General features: G+C 41.5%; 1 protein-coding gene across 1 annotated transcript in view; it reads left to right on the forward strand.

Annotated features, from left to right (window-relative positions):
• Positions 1-21,320, forward strand: part of LOC106093631 (zinc finger protein 420) — a 276,735-nt gene that overhangs the window by 178,724 nt on the left and 76,691 nt on the right. The window contains exon 2 of the mRNA XM_059365677.1: positions 18,148-20,119. Coding sequence (XP_059221660.1) covers positions 18,162-20,119 — 1,958 coding nt within the window. The 5' untranslated portion in view covers positions 18,148-18,161. The remainder of the gene's footprint in view (positions 1-18,147; positions 20,120-21,320) is intronic.

Below are 21,320 nucleotides of genomic sequence, written 5' to 3' on the forward strand. Positions count from 1 at the left end.
GGTTTGGACCACAATTAAATTATATGTTGGAGACCTGTGTAAAATGTCAGCCAATTCAAATAAGAATTGCGCCCTTTGGGGGCTCAAAAAGTAAAATAGAGAGATCGATGTATATGGGAGGGAGTATCGGGCTATAGACCGATTCAGACCATAATAAACACGTATGTTGATGGTCATGAGATGATCCGTCGTACAAAATTTCAGGCAAATCGGATAAGAATAGCGCTCTCAAGAGGCCCAATAAGTCAAGACCCAAGATCGGTTTATATGGCAGCTACATCAGGTTATGGACCGACTTGAACCATACTTGGCACAGATGTTGGATATCATAACAAAACACGTCGTGCAAAATTTCATTCCAATCGGATAAGAATTGCGCACTCTAGAGGCTCAAGAAGTCAAGACCCAAGATCGGTTTATATGGCAGCTATATCAGGTAATGGACCGAATTAAACCATACTTAGCACAGTTATTAGAAGTGATACTAAAACACTATGTTAAAAATTTCATTCGAATCGGATGAGAATTGCGCCCTCTAGAGGCTCAAGAAGTCAAGACCCAAGATCGGTTTATATGACAGCTATATCAGGTTATAGACCGATTAGAGCTATACTTGGCACAGTTGTTGGACATCATATCAAAACACGTCGTGCAAAATTTCATCCCAATCGGATAAGAATTACGCACGCTAGAGGCTTAAGAAGTCAAGACCCAAGATCGGTTTATATGGCAGCTATATCAGGTTATAGACCGATTTGAACTATACTTGGCACAGTTGTTGGATATCATAGCAAAACACGTCGTGCAAAATTCCATTCCAATCGGATAAGAACTGCGCCCTCTAGAGGCTCAAGAAGTCAAGACCCAAGATCGGTTTATATGGCAGCTATATCAGGTTATGGACCGATTTGACCCATACTTGGCACAGTTGTTGGATATCATAACAAAACACGTCGTGCAAAATTTCATCCCAATCGGATAAGAATTACGCACGCTAGAGGCTCAAGAAGTCAAGACCCAAGATCGGTTTATATGGCAGCTATATCAAAATATGGACGGATTTGAACTATACTCGGCACATTTGTTGGATATCATAATAAACCACGTCGTGCAAAATTTCATCCCAATCGGATAAGAATTGCGCACTTTAGAGGCTCAGGATATCAAGACCCAAGATCGGTTTATATGACAGCTATATCAGGTTATAGACCGATTTGAACTATACTTGACACAGTTGTTGGATATCATAACAAAATACTACATGCAAAATTTCATTCCAATCGGATAAGAATTGCGCACTCTAGAGGCTCAAGAAGTCAAGACCCAAGATCGGTTTATATGGCAGCTATATCAAAACACGGACCGATATGGCCCATTTACAATACCAACCGACCTACACTAATAAGAAGTATTTGTGCAAAATTTCAAGCGGCTAGCTTTACTCCTTCGGAAGTTAGCGTGCTTTCGACAGACAGACAGACGGACGGACGGGCATGGCTAGATCGACATAAAATGTTGCGACAATCAAGAATATATATACTTTATGGGGTTTCAGACGAATATTTCAAGTAATTACAAACAGAGTGACGAAATTAGTATACCCCCATCCTATGGTGGAGGGTATAAAAATCAATTTGTGTTTGTTTGTAGATTTGTTTGTTTGTTTGTATGTTTGTGTGTTCCTTATAGACTCAGAAACGGCTGAACCGATTTTCTTGAAATTTTCACAGATGGTGCATAATGATGCCGTGGTGAAAATAGGGTACTACATTTTTTGATATCTGAAGAGGGGACGGACCCTCCCCCTTACCCTAATTTTCAAAAACGCCAGATCTCGGAGATGGGTGGTGCGATTTAAAGAAATTTTGTGTGCTCTCATATAGTGCCCTAAAAATAAAAATTTGGTATTCAAATTTCGGATGGGGTACCTAGGGGGGCTGCCCCACCCTAAAACCTACCAAACATATATTTAGACCAATCACGACAATACGGGACTCAAATGAAAGGTATTTAGGATAAGAAAACATAATTGATATCCAATTGCCAGACCAAGTGCTAGGGGGACCACCCCAAGCCCCAAAACACCCCTAAATCGGACATATTTTCCGACCATGGCAATATGGGACTCAAATGAAAGGTATTTACGTGTAGAATACGAATCTGATATCCAAATGTGGGACCACGTTTCTGGGGGTCCACCCCTTCCCCAAAATATCCCCCAAACTGGACTTATTTACTGAACATGGGGCTTAAATAAAAGGTATTTGAGTGTAGAATACGAATCTGATATCCAAATATGGGACTAAGTGTTTGGGGGGCCGCCTCTCCCCAAAAACACCCCTCAAAGGGGACACATTTACAACCATAGCGATATGGGGCTCAAATGAAAGGTATTTGGGAGTAAAGCACGAATCTGATATCTATATTCGGGAAAAGTATTTATGGGGCCACACCACCCCCACAACACCAACCAAATAGTAAGTATTTGCTGACTGTTGCAATATGAGGCTCAAATAAGAGGGTATTTGCTCACCAAGACAAATTGGATCTTAAAGAGAGTGGAACTAAATATTCATAGCTTTTAGGGCCAATACCCCAAACCGGATATATTTGCTGACTTTTGCAATAAGGAGTTTAAATGAGATTAGAGATTAGAAAACGAATTAGATATCCAATTTTGAGGCCAATGGCAATATAGGGTTCAAATAAATGATATATAGACATATGAGAATTGAGCACGTTGCTGATATATTTTCCGGGCTTAGAATTTGGGGGACCACCCCAATCCCCAAAACACCCCTAAATCGGGCATATATACCGACCATGTCAATGTGGAGCTTAAATGAAAGGTATTAGGTGGTAGAGCAAGAATTGATACCCATTTTGGGGGACCAATTTTCTGGGGGTCTACCCCTTTCCCAAAATACCCCATAAACATCAATTTTTTACTGACCATCCTAATATGGGGCTCAAATAAAGGTATTTGAGAGTAGAATACGAATTTGATATCCAAATATAGGAGCATGAATTTAGTGAAAAATTTTTTCGACCATGCCAATATGTGGCTCAAATGAAAGGTATTTGAGATTAGAAAAAGAATTTGATAACCTATTTTGGGGCCATGTGTTTGGCGGACGACTCATCCTGTAAACTTCTCCTAAGCCAATAGCAATATGGGGTTTAAATAAATGGTATTTGAGAGAAGAGCACGATGCTGATATTTTTTCAGAGCCAAGTATCTGGGGGACCACCTCTCCCCCGAAAACACCACTTAATCAGACATCATGAGAATATCGGGCTGAAATGAAGTATTTTAAGAATGGAGTACACCTTACATCCAAACTTAAATTCGTAGACCAATGAAGATGGAATTCAGATAAAGGCACTTATATTGTTAAACTGTAAATCAAGTTAGTGTGGTATTTCACTAACAGATCTTTAATTGACGAAAATAAATATTCCAAGGAAACTTTTGTTCCATATAAAGTAAAAGAAGGCGCAGCGGAGCGGGCCCGGATCAGCTAGTGCCATATAAAAATTTCTCCATAAAGAGAGTGTAAATAACCGTTCGTAATCAGTTATAAGAAAGGAGTACCGTTAATATTGAATTTGAACTTCAATCGGGCAACGCTTATTTATATATGAGAAGTTTTAGCCTGTTTCTTAATGGAATGTTCATGGGCAAATGTGCTTTGCAACTTTATGGGCCATCTTCTTCAGGCGCCTACAAACGATAGAGTCATCTTATACTGAAGATGATATTAGTGGAACATTTACTCCTAGCAGACAACTGTGGAAGTTTAAAAGTATGGGATTTCTTTTCATCTTATACACCAATGACCTGGGACCCTTCAAACATTTTTCAACATTTTGGAAGAGCGTTAGTCCCCGCGATGAAAAAATAACAATCTTCTGGAAGATTTTTAAGCAATTTTTCTCCCGTATGAATCGCGAAACAAAACTTTTCTTCAACATCACTGGGCAATTCATTGCGTGTGAGAATGTTTTAGCAACTTTTCGAGACGATTCTCTTACAACCCATTGCGTTGTAATCGTCCGTATGACTCGTGAAACACTCTTCTAGGTTATCATTAGACAATACTTTACGTGTGTGGAAGTTTTAGCAACTCTTCGCAACGATTGTTACGCTACCCATTGCGTTATAATCGTCCAGAAGATTTATTATAAATCGCCTGAGTTAACTTTTCGCGATTGTTTTTATTTTCATGCCTGGTGGGTTTAGATCTTGTATTGACTTATTATATTCGATGTTTTCTTTTGAGCGGACAACTTCTACGATACCAAACAGAATTCTCACTTGGCTTAAATAGCGGTTGGTACTTATATGAGGAAAATGATGAGTAATACAAAGTTTTGATACCCACCACCGAAGGATGGGGGTAAACTCATTTTGTTATTGCGATTGCAACACATCGAAATATCCATTTCCGACCCTATCAAGAATATATATTCTTGATCAGCGTAAAAATCTAAGACGATCTAGCCATGTCAGTCCCTCTGTCTGTTGAAATCACGCTACAGTCTTTAAAAATAGAGATATTGAGCTGAAACTTTGCATAGATTCTTGTTTTGTCCATAGGCAGGTTAAGTTCAAAGATGGGCTATATCGCACTTTATGTTAATGTAGCCCCCATATAGGGCGATCTTTCGATTAAGAGTCTTAGGCCCATAAAAGCCACATTTATTACCCGATTTTGCTGACATTTGGTACAGTGAGTTGCGTTAGGTCCTTCGACATCCTTCGTCAATTTTTCTCCAATCGGTCCAGATTTGGATATAGCTGTCATATAGACCGATCCTCCTATTTAGGGTCTTCGGCCCATAAAAGCCACACTTATTATCCGATTTTGCTGAAATTTGGGACAGTGAGTTGTCTTGGGCCCTTCGAAATCCTTCGTCAGATCGGTCCAGATTTGGATATAGCTGCAATATAGACCGATCCTTCGATTTAGGGTCTTAGGCCCATAAAAGCCACATTTATTATCCGATTTTGCTGAAATTTGTGACAGTGAGTTGCCTTAGGCCTTTCGACATCTTTCTTCAATTTGACTCTGATCGGATCAGATTTGGATATAGCTGCCATATACACCGATCCTCCGATTTAGGGTCTTAGGCCCATAAAATCCACATTTATTTTGTGGCTTTGGATATGGATTTGGATATAGCAGCCATATAGACCGATCCCCCTATTTAAGGTTTCGGGCCCATAAAAAGCGTATTTAATGTCCGATATCGCCGAAATTTGGGACAGTCATTTAAGTTAAGCCCCTTGACATACTTCTGCATTATGGCACAGATCGGTCCAGATTTTGATATAGCTGCCATATAGACCGATCTCTCAATTCAAAGTTTTGGGCAATAAAAGGCGCATTTATTGTCTGATGTCGACGAAATTAGGGAAAGTGAGTTATATTAGGCCCCTCGACATCTGTTGTTAATTTGGCTCAGATCGATCAGATTTGGATATAGCTGCCATATAGACCTGTCTCTTTATTTAAGATTTTGGGCTCATAAAAGGCACATCTGTTATCTGATGTCGCCGAAAATTGAGACAGTGAGTTGTGTGGTGCCCTTCGACATCCTTCTTTAACTTGGCCCAGATCGGTCCAGTTTTGGAAGGACCGATCTGGGGCCATGTCAAGGGAAGGTCTGGGGAGACTTCCCTGTACGAGGTTGTGCATAAAATAGAAGAATTCATCGATGCTTAGATCTTCACATTGGGGATATGCATTGCCATCGAGGGTGCTTTTGACAATGTTCGCACCGCCATACGGACCAATTGGGCAAAATTTTTGCACCTTGTATTCTGTTGCGATTTCCAACAATTGTGGCAAGTACGGTCCAAATTGGTCTATATATTCCAATAAAAAACTGGGGCAAACTTCTCACAAATCAATATGAGCTGTCTGATTCAATTACAAGCTTATTGATAAGGGACCTCCTTTTTATAGCAGAGGCCGAACGGCGTGCCGCAGTGTTACACCTCTTTGGGGAGAAGTTTTTACATGGCATAGTACCTCATAAATGTCGCCAGCATAAGGAGGGAATAACCACCGCTGAAAAATTTTCTGGTGTTTCTGCCAAGATTCGAACCCAGGCGCTCAGCGTCATAGTCGGACATCCTAACCTCTGCGCTACGGTGGCTTCGCCTATATAAAATTTTGAACTTCAAATGTAACTTACGATTGTTAAATGATTTCCATGCAATATTGACTGCTGTAGCATGCCCCCAAGGACTCTCACAACGCACAAATACCCATGTATTCCCTGATAGCTAAACTTCTCCATAATTTTTTGTTATTTGCCAGACTAGAATGTCTTAAATTATGAATATTACCACAATGAGTCAATCGTCAATAAATTGCCTCCTCAACTTTACTAAAAGCCCCTCTTCTCACCATCAAATGAAACAAGTTTCGCTGCGATAAGCCAAACTAGCAAACTATACCCCACCATACAGCAATCAACCAACATCGATTCCTTATTTCCTCCCATTGGCATTAAGACTCAACCTTTATTGGAGTTTTTTTTTTTTCTTTGCGCCATACCTCAAATAAAGTTGTCGTTGAGTCCATGTTCCATGTGAGGCCTTTCAATTTTGTTGCCATGCTGTTGGTGTTGTACTTTTTGTTGAAATCGCTCATGAATCAGTGGATGATTTTCGACCATTTTAGCAAAGAGGTGAGTGAGTTGGTCGGTCAGTGGATTTTGGTCCAAAGGGAAAAGAGATCGACCCAGCCGCTTGATATGATTTTTTTGTTGGGGCTTATGTGTGGTTTTTTTTCCTGCTGTATCCCGTTTTCATTTGAAATGTTATAATCGTATATTTTACGCACATGATTAGATATGTTTTTTTGGCATCATCACCGTGTGGTGAACGTTTGATAGCGTTGGATGGAGCTATGGATGTAGGTAAAGTCATATGTGCGTATGTAACTACTACCTGGACTCATATTTTGTTGCTTAAATGTATAAAACTAGGAGGGTCATTTGGGAATTATAACGCCTGGGCTCAAATCGCGGAGAGAAAATCAGAAATAATTTTCAGCAATGGCTATGCCCTCATTAATACTATCGAAATTTCTGAGATCTTCAGATACGCAACAAGTAAAAAGGAGTTAAGTTCGGCGGGGCCGAACTTTGGATACCCACCACCTCGGGTATATATGTAAACCACCTTCCGTCAAAATCCGGTAAAAATGCATACCCTATCCACATAGCAAATCAAAATAGGTTCCGATTGGGACCAAATACTAAAAAGTACAAGTCATTGTTCAATTATGTATAAAACCTTAAATCGAGAGATCGGTCTATGTGGCAGCTATATTCAAATCTGGGCCAAATTTCAGAAGGATGTCGAAGGGTCTAACACAACTCACCGTCCCAAATTCCGGCGACATCGGACAATAAATGCACCTGTTATGAGCTCAAAACCTTAAATCGAGAGATCGGTCTATATGGTAGCTATATTTAAATCTGGACCGATCGGAGCCAAATTGAAGAATAATGTCGAAGGGCCTAACACAACTCACTGTCCCGAATTTCGGAGACATCGGACAATAAATGCACCATTTTATGGGCCCAAAACCTTAAATCGAGAGATCGGTCTATATGGCAGCTATATCCAAATCTGGACCGATCTAGACCAAACTCCAGAAGTATGTCCAGAGGCTTTACTTAACCCATTGTCCCATATTTTGGCAAAATCGGACAATAAATGCATGTTTTATGGCCCCGAAACCTTAAATCGAGAGATCGGTCTATATAACAGCTATATTCAAATCTGGACCGATCTGGGCCAAATTGAAGTAGGATGTCGAAGGGCCTAATACAACTCACTGTCCAAAATTTCGGCGACATCGGACAATAAATGCACCCTTTATGGGCCCAAAACCTTAAATCGAGAGATCGGTCTTTATGGCAGCTATATCCAAATCTGGACTGATCTGGGCCAAATTCCAGAAGTATGTCGAGAGGTTAAATTTCACTCATTGTCCCACATTTTGGCAAAATCGGACAATAAATGCTCTTTTTATGGACCCGAAACCTTAAATCCAGGGATCGATCTACATGGCAGCTATATCCAAATCTGGACCGATCTAGACCAAACTCCAGAAGTATGTCCAGAGGCTTAACTTAACCCATTGTCCCATATTTTAGCAAAATCGGACAATAAATGCGCCTTTTATGGGCACAAGACCTTAAATCGAGAGATTGGTCTATACGGCAGCTATATTCAAATCTGGACCGATCTGGGCCAAATTGAAGAAGAATGTCAAAAGGCCTAACACAACTCTTTGTCCCAAATTTCGAAGACATCAGACAATAAATGCACCTTTTATGGCCCCAAAACCTTAAATCGAGAGATCGGTCTATGTGGCAGCTATATTCAAATCTGGACCGATCTGGGCCAAATTGAAGAGGGATGTCGAAGGGCGGAACACAACTCATTGTAACAAATTTCGGAGGCCTCGGACAATAAATGCACCTTTTTTGGGCCCAAAACCTTAAATCGAGAGATCGATCTATATGGCAGCTATATTCAAATCTGGACCGATCTGGGCCAAATTGAAGTAGGATGTCGAAGGGCGTAACTCAACTCACTGTCCCAAATTTCGGCGACATCGGACAAAACATACACCTTTTATGGGCCCAAAACCTTAAATCGAGAGATCGGTCTATATGGCAGTTATATCTAAATCTTGACGGATCTGGGCCAAATTGAAGAGGGATGTCGAAGGCTCTAAAACAGTTCGCTGTCCCAAATTTCAGCAAAATCGGATAATAAATGTGGCTTTTATGGGCCCAAGGCCCTAAGGCGGATCGATCTATATGGCAGCTATATCCAAATCTATACCGATGTGGGCCAAATTGAAGAAATGTGTCGAAGGTCCTATCACAACTCACTGTCCCAAATTTCGGCAAAATCGGATAATAAATGTGGCTTTTATGGGCCCAAGACCCTAAATCGGCGGGTCGTTCTATATGGCAGCTATATTCAAATCTGGACCGATCTGGGCCAAATTGAAGAAGAATTTCGAAGGGCCCAACACAACTCACTGTCCCAAATTTCGGCGACATCGGACAATAAATGCACCTTTTATGGGCCCCAACCATTAAATCAAGACATCGGTCTATATGGCAACTATATTCAAATCTGGACCGATCTGGGCCAAATTGAAGAGGGATGTCGAAGGCCATAACACAGTTCACCGTCCCAAATTTCAGCATAATCGGATAATAAATGTGGCTTTTATGTGCCCAAAACCCTAAATCGGCGGATCGATCTATATGGCAGCTATATCCAAATCTGGACCGATCTGGGCCAAATTGAAGAAGAATGTCGAAGGCCCTAACCCAACTCACTGTCCCAAATTTCGGCGACATCGGACAATAAATGCGCTTTTTATGGACCCAAAACCTCAAATCGGGAAATCGGTCTATATGACAGCTATATCCAAATCTGAAACCATCTGGGCCAAATTCCAGAAGTATATCGAGAAGCTTAACTTAACTTATTGTCCCACATTTTGGTAAAGTCGGATAATACATGTGGCTTTTATGGGCCCAAGACCCTAAATCGGCGGATCGGTCTATATGCCAGGTGTATCCAAATCTGAACCGATCTGAGCCAAATTGAAGAAGAATGTCGAAGGGCCTAACACTACTCACTGTCCCAAATTTCAGCAAAATCGAACAATAAATGTGGCTTTTATTGGCCCAAGACCCTAAATCGGCGGATCGGTCTATATGGCAGAGATATCTAAATCTGGACCGATCTGAGCCAAATTGAAGAAGGATGTCGAAAGGCCTAACACAACTCATTGTCTTAAATTTCAGCAAAATTGGATAATAAATGTGGTTTTTATGGCCCTAAGACCCTTAATTGGCGAATCGGTCTATATGACAGCTATAACTAAATACAGGCCGATCTGAACCATATTTGAGTCGGATGTTGGGAAGCGTGAAACTACTCACTGTTTCAAATTTCAGCGTAATCGGTTAAAAAATAAAGCTTTTATGGGCTTCACACCCTTTAAGCGGAGATCGGTCTGTATGTCAGCTATGTCTAAATATAGTCCGATCCGAACCATAATTGGGACGGATGTTAGGAAACCTTAAACTACCCACTGTATAGCCCGTCTTCGAACTTAACTGTGCAAAGTTTCTGCTTAATACCTCTATTTTTAAAACTGAAGAGTGATTTCAACAGACAGACGGACGGGATGTCTCTCGAACTTGACTATAGAGATCAGGTTCAAATCAATGAGCTAAAGCTTGAATATCATAACACTTATTGATGGGAGATAAGACTTCTCCATATTTCCTAATGGAACTTCGTACGAAAATTTAAGTCTCCATTTATTTAATCTGCTAATTGGGCCTTTACAATACGAAGCTTTTAAGTTTTGGTGTAAAAACTTTATTACCTTCCCAAACTTCTCACCCTACCCTCGTACATTTTTCAAATGCTCATATGCAATTGTATGTATATGTATATCCGTTTGCCCATATCTTTGAAAGGCATCTCGTAATCTATGTGCAATTAAACAACATGATTGCCTTTCATGCAGTTCGTTGTTTTTTGCCTGAATTGGGATTTTATGTATCTGCAGCATTCATTCATTCTCTATCCTAAATGAGGGGAGGGGGAGCGCAGGGGATTGTAATATATTCGTACATATGTTTTTGTAGCATTTGCATGATCGTCCTGTTCATAAATTTGATATAAATTTGCGTTATCGCCGTCTCAAGATAATATACAACAGAGACACACTACCGTACTGTAAGAGTAACGACAACACCAACAAAAGTGGGACAATATTTTATTGACGGTTATAACCACTGGAGACATGTTGGTGTAGATAATAACATTAATTTGTGTACATTTTTTTGTAACAAAAACAGAAATTCTAAGTTTAACAAGTAAAAGCGTTCTATGTTCGGCTGGGCCAAATGTTACATTCCCTCCACCATGGATTGCATTAGTCAAGTTCTTTGCCCGGTATCTCCTTATAGGCAAACATAGAATAATGCATAAGAATTTCTATGCTATTGGGGCCATACTTGACCTGGTTGATGGCTACCATAGTAGATGACGTTGTGCAAAATTACAACCAAATCGGATAAGAATTGGTAGTAAAATCGGTAAAATCGAATAAGAATTAGGCCCTCATAAAGTGAAGATCCGAAATCGGTTTATAGGGAGCTATGTCAGGTTTTGAACCGATTCCGACCATACTAAGCACAGTTGTTGTAAGTCTAAATAAAATCCATCGTGCAAAATTTCAACCAAATCGGTCAAAATCCGACATCGGTTTACGGCTTTATCAGGTTATGAACGGATTTGAACCATTCTTGGCAGAGTTATTGGAAGTAAAAACAAAACACCTTATGGAAATTTTTAGCCAAAGCGGGTAAGAACTGCGCCCTATAGGGGTTCAAGATCAGAGATCGGTTTATATGGCAACTACATCAAAAAACGGACCGATATGGCCAATTTACCGATATGGCCAGTATTGCCATGGCCGGTAAATATGAACCATTTCATTTGAGTCCCATATTATCATAATTGGTCAAATTACCCATTTGACGTATCTTTAGGAGGAAAAGCGCCGCCTAGACTTGAACGCAAATTTTAATGCCATATTTGTAATCTACTTCCAAATACCTTTCATTTCAGTGCCATATAGCCATGGTCGGCTAATATGCCCATATGAGGGTATTTGGGGGTGGGCGACCTCCCACTACTGGGACCTAATGTTTTATGCCATATTTGTAATTTATTGCAAAATACTTTTCATTTGAGTCCCGAATATATCTGTTTAGAAAAGTTTTGGGGTTGGTGGGCCCGCTAAGTACTTGCCCCCATATTTTAATATTATGTTCTTTATCTACTCCCACATACTTTTCATTTGATTCCCTTGTTGTGCCCATCGGACCACTTTCGGAAGTGGGTGGCGTTTTTGTGGTAAAGGGGAGGGTCCGCCCCCACCCGATATCTAAAAATTTTATAGCCTATGTTTCCTTCCAGACAAACGTACACAATCTATGAAAATTGTAGGAAAATCGGTTCAGCCAAGTATCATATAGTCATAATGGGTCTAATGGCGTTTTTGAGGGGTGGCGTGACTCCCTATACTTAGATCTGATTTTGTATGCCATATTCGAAATCTACACCCGCATACCTTTCATTTGAGTCCCATATTGAAACGAACGTCCAATATGGCTGCTTGGGGAAGTTTTGGGATTGGGGCGGCCCGATGGGTACTTAGACTCAAATTTTAATACCATATTCGTATTATACTCTACAAAACCATACATTTGATACCTATATTGTCTCGATCGGTGCACTTTTGATTTTGGATTGTGTTTTTGGCATAAGTGGGAGGGTCCGTCCCCCTTCCGATAGCGAAAAATTATATAGCCTATGTTTCCTTCCAGACCAACCTACACTATATGCGAAAATTTCGAGACAACCGGTTCTTCCGCTTTTCAGTCTTTACGGAACAAACAAACCGCGTCCCATATATCCGTGATTGGCTAATGTGCCCATTTTGGGTTTTTTTGTGGGGGTGAGGTGACCCCCTATATCCGACATGAATTTGTACGCCAGATTCGTTATCTACTCCCGCATACTTTTCATTTGATACCCATATTGTCCTTATCGGTCCACTTTTGATTTTGGGTGGGGTTTTTAGGGTAACGGGGGAGGGTTCGCCCCCTTCCGTTATCAACAAATTATAACGCCTAATCGAACTTCGTGACCATATTCGTAATCTACTCCCGAATACCTTTCATTTGAGTCCCGTATTGTCAAGATCGTCAAATCAACCTATTTTAAGGGGTTTTAGGGCTGGGGCCCCCCAGGTACTTGGACCCAACGTTTTTTTTATGAAATTCGTACTCTGCTTTTGAATACCTTTCATTTTAATCCCTTGTTGTTCCGATCAGTCCACTTTTATTTTTGGGTCGTACTTTCGGGGTAAGGGGGAGGGTCCGCCCCCCTCCCGATATCAAAAAATTATATAGCCTATGTTTCCTTCCAGACCAACCTACACAGCATTTGTTCTATTGTATTAATAGAACGTAGAATAGCGTTCCAAGAGACTTGATCTTCTGCGCTTATTCTAAAATCTCTTCGTAGTGTCTCCCACCACTTGATCTTTCGATCGGGTTTCTGGTCGCCCTGTTTGCGTGTTCAAAAGACTTCTTTGCTGGAGCTTCTTCATCCATTTTGACAACATGACCTAGCCAACGCAGCAGTTGTATTTTGATACGTGTAACTATCGTCGTCATAGAGCTCGAGATTCATACGACGCCTATATTTTCCACTAACGCAAACTGGTCCATATACTATACGAAGAAACTATCTCTCAAACACTCCAAGCACTCCCTTGTCGACTTTCACAAGAACCCTTGCCTCAGAACTATACGTATAACAACTCGGATAGTATCAGTGTCTTGTATAGTTCGATCTTCGTCTGTCGAGAGGTGGCCTTATTTCTAAACTGGTTACTTAATCCAGAGTAGCATCTGCTTGCCAGTATTATTCTTCGCTTTATCTCAAAACTGGTGTCGTTCGTTTCAGTTACGGCGGTGTCGAGGTAGATAAAATTGCAGACTATCACAAAGTTGTGTTGACAACTTTCTCAATTTTCATTATCTGATCGGTTGTACAGGGCGTTTTGGGAGTTGATACCATCCATTTTGTCTTATCTCCATTTACTGCCAGACCCATTTTCACTGACTCTATTTCGATTCTTTCAAAGGCTGCAGTTACTACCTCCGGTGACCGACCTATGATATCGATATCGTCGTCATAGGCGAGTAGCATATGCTCTCTTGTGATTAGTGTGCCATATCTATTCACATTTGCATCTCGTATAATCTTCTCCAGCAGGATATTAAAGAGATCACACGATAGGCTGTCTCCTTGTCTGAAACCTCGTTTGGTATTAATTCTTTCCTATTCCTACTGAGGAACGCGTATCAGCAATTGTCATCCTGCAGAGTCTTATTAATTTTGCAGGGATACCAAACTCAGACATGGCTTGAAATACCTTTGAACGTAAAGGAGTATCGAAGGCGGCTTTGTAGTCAACAAAGAGATGGTATGTGTGGATTTGTACTTCTCGGGTCTTTTCGAGGTTTTGGTGCAGTGGGAATATCTGATCTAGCGTCGATTTACCAGGTCTAAAGCCGCATTGATAGGGCCCAAATATCTCATTGACTTGAGGTTTTAATCTTTCACAGAGTACGCTCGAGAGTATCTTGTATGCGATTAGGAGGAGACTTTTTCCTCTCTAGTTGTCTCCTTTCTTGTGCACGGGACATAATATGCTGAGATTCCATTCATCGGGTATGCGTTCTTCTAGCCAGATTGGGCAGATAAGCTGATGCATAGGCTTTTAAAGCGTGTCGCCTTCAGTCTTAAATAGTTCAGTGGGTAACCCGTCGGCTCCTGTTGCCTTGTTGTTCTTCAGTCGGGTCACTGCTACTTGGACCTCATTTTGAGTAGGAGGTAAACATTGTATACCATCATCAGGGATTGGATTTGCGGTATCCTCTTCGCCGCCAACGTCAGACACTAGTAGTTGGGTAAAATGATATTTCCATATCCTCACCATCTTATCTGTGTCAGTTACCAGATTTCCTTCTTTGTCTCTGCAGGAGGATGTGCCTGCACCAAAGCCGTTAGTTTGATGTTTAATTCATAGGTAGAATTTGTGGTCTTTATTCTGACTCCTGTACCTCTCGAATCGCTCCCACTCACGTCTTTACATTTCCTTTTTCCTTCTGCGGAATAGACGTTTCTCCTCTCTCCTTTTCTCCCGATACCTCTCCTTCATCCGGCAGTTGGCAGTTGGGTCAGTCGAGTGGCATCATCAAGCAGTTGGGTCAGTCGAGTGGAGTACGCCGCTGTCATTTGTTGTGTTTGCAGCATTTCAATGTCCAGCTTCCGAGCAGTGTCAGATCGTACTTTCCTCGCCATGTTCAAACGGGTGCGAACCTTTGCTGGAAATAGGTAATGATCCGAATCTATGTTCGCTCCACGGATCGATCGTAAATCTAACACGCTGGATGAATGCCTTCCATCTATCACAACGTGATCAATTTGGTTTCTCGTGTTTTGATCGGGTGACAGCCATGTGTCTTTGTGGATATTTTTATGTTGAAATCTGGTGTTAGCAACTACCATGTTTTTTGCCGCGACGAAATCTATCAGCCTCAACCCTTTACAGGACGTTATCTTGTGGAGGCTAAACTTTACGACTGTTGGACCAAAGATGTCTTCCTTCCCTATCTTCGCATTAAAATCTCCCAGAACGATTTTAATATCATGGGCGGGGCTGCGTAATATGGGCGTAGAAAATATCCTTGATCTGCTCGTCCTTGTCTTTCGTCGGGGCATGAGAACAAATAAGGCTGATGTTGATGAATTTGACTTTTATGCGGATTGTGGCTAGCCTCTCATCCATCGGAATAAAGCTGGAGATAAAGTGTTTCAGTCTCCGACTAACCACAAATCCACAGCCAAATTCATGCCTCGTGTCATGTCAGCTATAGTATAGTTCGCCACCGTTTGGTGTTGTAGTGACGCCTTTCCCAGTCCATCGCACTTCCTGAAAGGCGGTAATATCTGCCTGGTACTTCTCTAACACATCCGCCAGCGCGTATACTGCACCTTCTCTATAAAGAGTGCGGACATTCCAGGTGCAGATCCCCAAATCATGGTCTTTTTATACCCTCCACCATAAGATGGGGGGTATACTAATTTCGTCATTCTGTTTGTAACTACTCGAAATATTCGTCTGAGACCCCATAAAGTATATATATTCTTGATCGTCGTGAAATTTTATGTCGATCTAGCCATGTCCGTCCGTCTGTCCGTCCGTCCGTCCGTCCGTCCGTCTGTCTGTCGAAAGCACGCTAACTTCCGAAGGAGTAAAGCTAGCCGCTTGAAATTTTGCACAAATACTTCTTATTAGTGTAGGTCGGTTGGTATTGTAAATGGGCCATATCGGCCTATAACCTGATATAGCTGCCATATAAACCGATCTTGGGTCTTGACTTCTTGAGCCTCTAGCGTGCGCAATTCTTACCCGATCAGAATGAAATTTTGCACGTCGTGTTTTGTTATTATATCCAACAACTGTGCCAAGTATGGTTCAAATCGGTCCATAACCTGATATAGCTGCCATATAAACCGATCTTGGGTCTTGACTTCTTGAGCCTCTAGAGTGCGCAATTCTTATCCGATAGGAATGAAATTTTGCACGACGTGTTTTGTTATGATATCCAACAACTGTGCCAAGTATGGTTCAAATCGGTTTATAACCTGATATAGCTGCCATATAAACCGATCTTGGGTCTTGACTTCTTGAGCCTCTAGCGTGCACAATTCTTATCCGATCAGAATGAAATTGTGCACGACGTGTTTTGTTATGATATCCAACAACTGTGCCAAGTATGGTTCAAATCGGTTCATAACCTGATATAGCTGCCATATAAACCGATCTTGGGTCTTGACTTCTTGAGCCTCTAGAGGGCCCAATTCTTATCCGAATTGAATGGAATTTCGCACGACGTGTTTTGTTATGATACCCAACAACTGTGCCAAGTATGGTTTAAATCGGTCCATAACCTGATATAGCTGCCATATAAACTGATCTGGGGATTTGACTTCTTGAGCTTTTAGATGGCGCAATTCCTATCCGATTTGGCTGAAATTTTGCATGACGTATTTTATTTTTACTTTCAACAACTGTGTCAAATAAGGTTCAAATCGGTTCATAACCTGATATAGCTGCCATATAAACCGATCTGGGATCTTGACTTCTTGACCCCTAGAGGTCGCAATTATTATCCGATATGCCAGAAATTTTGTACGACGGATCCTCTTATGACCATCAACAAACGTGTTTATAATGGTCTGAATCGTTCTATAGCCCGATACAGATCCCATATAAATCGTTCTCTCTATTTTACTTCGTGAGCCCCAATGGACGCAATTCTTATACGAATTGGCTGAAATTTTACACAGGTCTCCAACATATAATTTAATTGTGGTCCGAACCGGACCATATCTTGATATCGTTTTAATAGCAGAGCAACTCTTTTCTTATATCCTTTTTTGCCTAAGAAGAGATGCCAGGAAAGAACTCGACAAATGCGATCCATGGTGGAGGGTATATAAGATTCGGCCCGGCCGAACTTAGCACGTTTTTACTTGTTTTGTTTGCGTGGGTCGTCAACGTTGGCGGGGTCCGTTTTTACTATTCCTTTGTTTCTCATGGTAGTTCTCATAGTTTTCCCGAGGCGGGTTACTCGCCCAGCGCCCCAACCGCATGGGTTTTGTGGGATTGCACATGTATCCCTCGTTGTGACGAGCAGCTTTTTCAAAGATCCGACGCTCGCCGCCAGCCGCCCCTAACCAGGGAACAGACGCTGATGTTGGCCATTGGTTATTTAAAGGCGCCAATAACTCGCCTTGTCATCTCGAGTATCATTGGCACTCAGTATATAATTAAGAGCCAGTGCCACCTGACTCCTCACTGAGACTCTCCTCTCGTAAATCGTTGTTACCAATATCAAGTTTCATAAGGATGTTAGTACTCAATAATTCTGCCAGGGGTTGACCCGGCTCATTAATTTTGGTATTATCCCACGAAATGTGGCAAGAGTTCGCATCGCACATGATAAGTACCTCATTTCGTGTCTGTTTTGCTTTCCTCATCAGCCTTTGCAGCACCGACGTGGGTGGAGGTGTCGAAGAGTCGGAAGGCAGTCGTCTAAGGCTCCTAAATTAAGACAATATGAACGAGTATAGTCTTTTCGCTCCGGTGGAAATTTACTTCAATTATTGGTGCTCCATTGAAAGGGCTTCTTGCGAATCGGTGATGATCCAACATCCACTCCCTGTTAGTTAGGCTGCAAGAAACCGTAAGCCAAGATTTTCAATAAAACACAATTTCCCCACTTTTAAGGTAACCTCACGGTGTAAACTTTCAAAACGCCGAAACAACTATGTTTTATCTTTTCTTTGTATTCTCTTTCATAACCCACTCAGTATTTCTAATAATTGCCAAAAATAAAAAAAAAATACTTTTTACCATTTTACAGAGCTATAATCCGAAATGCAAGACAACATTGATGATGACGACACCCATCTCTGCATCAAATGCAGTCAAACCATTGTGGGACTCTCGAATTACATACAACATCGCAAGCAAAATTGCAATCGTAATGCCACTGCCACAATAACACCCAACCCACAAAAGCTAACAGCACCAGATACAACATCCAGATCACCTCAGCAACCCAGCCAAGTAACACCACCCATCAGCTATGAGCCTTTTCACTTTGCGGAGCCCGAACCACCCTCAGCCTCAAGCCATGGCGGTAAAACTTCAAAATCCTTGGGAGAGAATTATGATCTACCCTATGAATTGGGAGCGGATGTGTTCTTTTCCTCTCTACAACTGCAAAGTGTTCAATCCTCGGTGGGTCAAAATGCTGCCTCGCCAGCCCAGACGGGAGGTAAAACGGGAGCGCCCTCCCAAGGAGTGGTGGGACATTTACAAAGACAAAAATCCATGCAATCCGATCATTCTACACATGAAGAGGAATCTTGGATTGAGGAGAAGAAATCCTATGACTCCATATTCAAGTCTTTGTCTTTTGAGTTGAGTGAAGAGGAGGAAGAAGATGAAAATGAAAATGACAATGAGGCAGAGATTGATATGCCAGATGATGAAGAAGAAGAGGAGGATGACTACGATCCTGTGGCAGAGGTGCCAGGAGGCAAATGGAAATCTCCCTTGATGAGGCATTCTCCTCCTGTGGTACCCGCTTCGCATACTGGGGGCAAATGGAAGCCAGAGCATAGACCCAATCTAAGAGTAGCCCATTCCCAACTCTCCAGGTTGTCACCCAATTGGGATGATCACTTGGATGATGTGGACCTTAACGATGGACAACATCCACCCTCAGATCATACCAAGGGAAAATGGGTACCCGGCACCAAAATGCAACGCCTGGAATACAAAGAGGTGGTGGACTGGGCCAAACATCCTTCCAAGCAGGATTATTGGTGTAACATATGCTGCCGCAAATTGAAGAGTAAGGCCATCTATGAAAATCATTTGAAGACCAGTTATCACATGAAACGCTCTGAGCCAGAGACCCAGCTGGAGAAGGCTGTCATACAAGAAATCTCCCAGGAGGATATAAATCGTAGCTTTGCTCTACAGTTGGGAAAAATACACTCAGTCACCACTGCTTCGAGCTTGGGTGGAGGGAAAAAACGCAAAAGACGTTCGACTTATTTGAGATGCAGCCTCTGCAAACATGTCATGAATCGTCATTTGATAGGCAAACATTTGATATCCCATTATCATTATAGGCGCATGCAGCTGCATCCTGGCCTTTCATTGCATGTCATCTTGGAGAATATACATTCGATAGTCCTGCAATCACCATTCCAATGCCGCCCTTGTCGCTTTTATGCCAACACCGAGGAAGCTTTTCTGTTGCATTGGAATTCCGCTTCGCACTTGGATGTGTCCGAAGGACCAGGACGTTTCTGGTGCTCCTATTGCCAATATGAATGTGAAGACAATAATCAAATGAGGCGCCATCTATTGGGACCCGAGCACAAAGAGGTCCTGCTGGCCATTAATCGTTCAGTGCCCATTTGTATAAGTAAAAGGCTCAGCATAAAATGCTCTAAATGTGGCTTGGTCTTTCGTTATAATTTTGAACTGCGCCGACATATACGACAACAACATGCTGGGGTGGAGTATTTTGGAAGTGCCTCTGATGCCTATCAATCGAAGTTTAAGTGTTTGAATTGCTCAGATATTTTGCCTTCCAAAATTGCCTTGCAGAGGCATGAGAAATTCAAACATTCCATATCGAAATATTTTTGCTCGATATGTTCTTTGGAATTCAATAGCCCTTGTAAGGCCAGAAGGCATCGTAAGACCTTGGAGCATAAGCAAAAAGCAGGCAGGGTGGAGAAGTGGAAGGATTTAAAGCTTACAAAGGAGGATAGCTTTAAGGCAAGTGTTGCCTTAGAGGAAGCAAAGGAAATGTGAGTATCAACTTTGAGGCATATGGTATGATGAGCATGTAATTGTAATTTATAGGTCTGCTCGCATAGATTTCCAGTAAAAATTTGCCAGTACAAATTTGCAGGAGAGTAAAAACAGCTTAAGTCTCTTTTGTCAATTATTTGAATTAAACAACTGGTTTTCATAATACAGCTGTTTGATGATGGAAATATCTGCTGGCAAAAAGCCTCCCGTAGAAATTTGCAAGTTCTTAATAACCAAACTCTCAGAATTTAGCTTGCTCTCACACACTCTCCCGCTTTCTTCTACTGGCAAATAAAACGCGCAGTCGACTTCCAGTAACAATTTGTTCAAATTTGCCCAAATTTTTGAGTATACGATTATATATCATTTTCTTTATATCTCTCTTTAATTCCCTCTCTTGTTCTTGTTGTTTGATTCGCCTTCTTTCTCTCCCTTTCTTTTGATCTTTCTTTTTCTATCTCTTTATCAATTTGTCTATATTTTGTTCAACTTTCGTTCTTTTCTTTTCGTCTCTCTTTTTCCGCTTCTCTCCCTCACTTAATTCCTCCGTCTCTCTTTTTCTTACTCTATCTATCTTTTATTCTCTCTCTCTCCCTCTTTCTCTCTCTCTCTCCCTCTCTATTTTTCCCCCTTTTCTCACTCCCTTTCCCAATTCTCTCTTTTCCCAACTTTTTCTCTCTTTTTCCCCTCTCTCCCTTTCCCAATTCTCCCGTTCCTTCACCTCTCTCTCTCTCTTTACCCCTCTCTCGCTCCCCCCCCACTTTAAACTCTCTCTCTTTCGCTCTTTCTCGCTTTCTTTCGCCCTCTCTCTTTTTCACTCTCTCATTCCCTTCTCCTACTCTCTTCCCCCCCCCCCCTCCCTTTCGCTTTCATTCCCATCCTTTGCCCCACTTTTCACTCTCTTTTGCTTTCTTTACCACCCTATTTCTCTCACTCTTTATATCCTATTCCTATTCTCTTTCCCCCTGTATCCTATTCTCTTTCCCCCTATCTCTTTCTTTCACCCCCTCTCCTATTATTTATCTTTCTTTCTCTCGTCTATCTCTATCTTTCTCAATATTTTCCCCCTCTCTCTTTTTCTTTCTCTCTTTTTTCCCCCCCTATCACACACTTTTTCTCTTCTATCTCTCTCTCTCTCTGTCCATTCTGTCATTCTTTTCTTTTTCTCTCTCTATCACTATTCCTCTCTCTCCTTCT

Source organism: Stomoxys calcitrans, chromosome 3 (genome assembly GCF_963082655.1).
Source record: "Stomoxys calcitrans chromosome 3, idStoCalc2.1, whole genome shotgun sequence".
Classification (NCBI taxonomy): Eukaryota; Metazoa; Arthropoda; class Insecta; order Diptera; family Muscidae; genus Stomoxys; species Stomoxys calcitrans.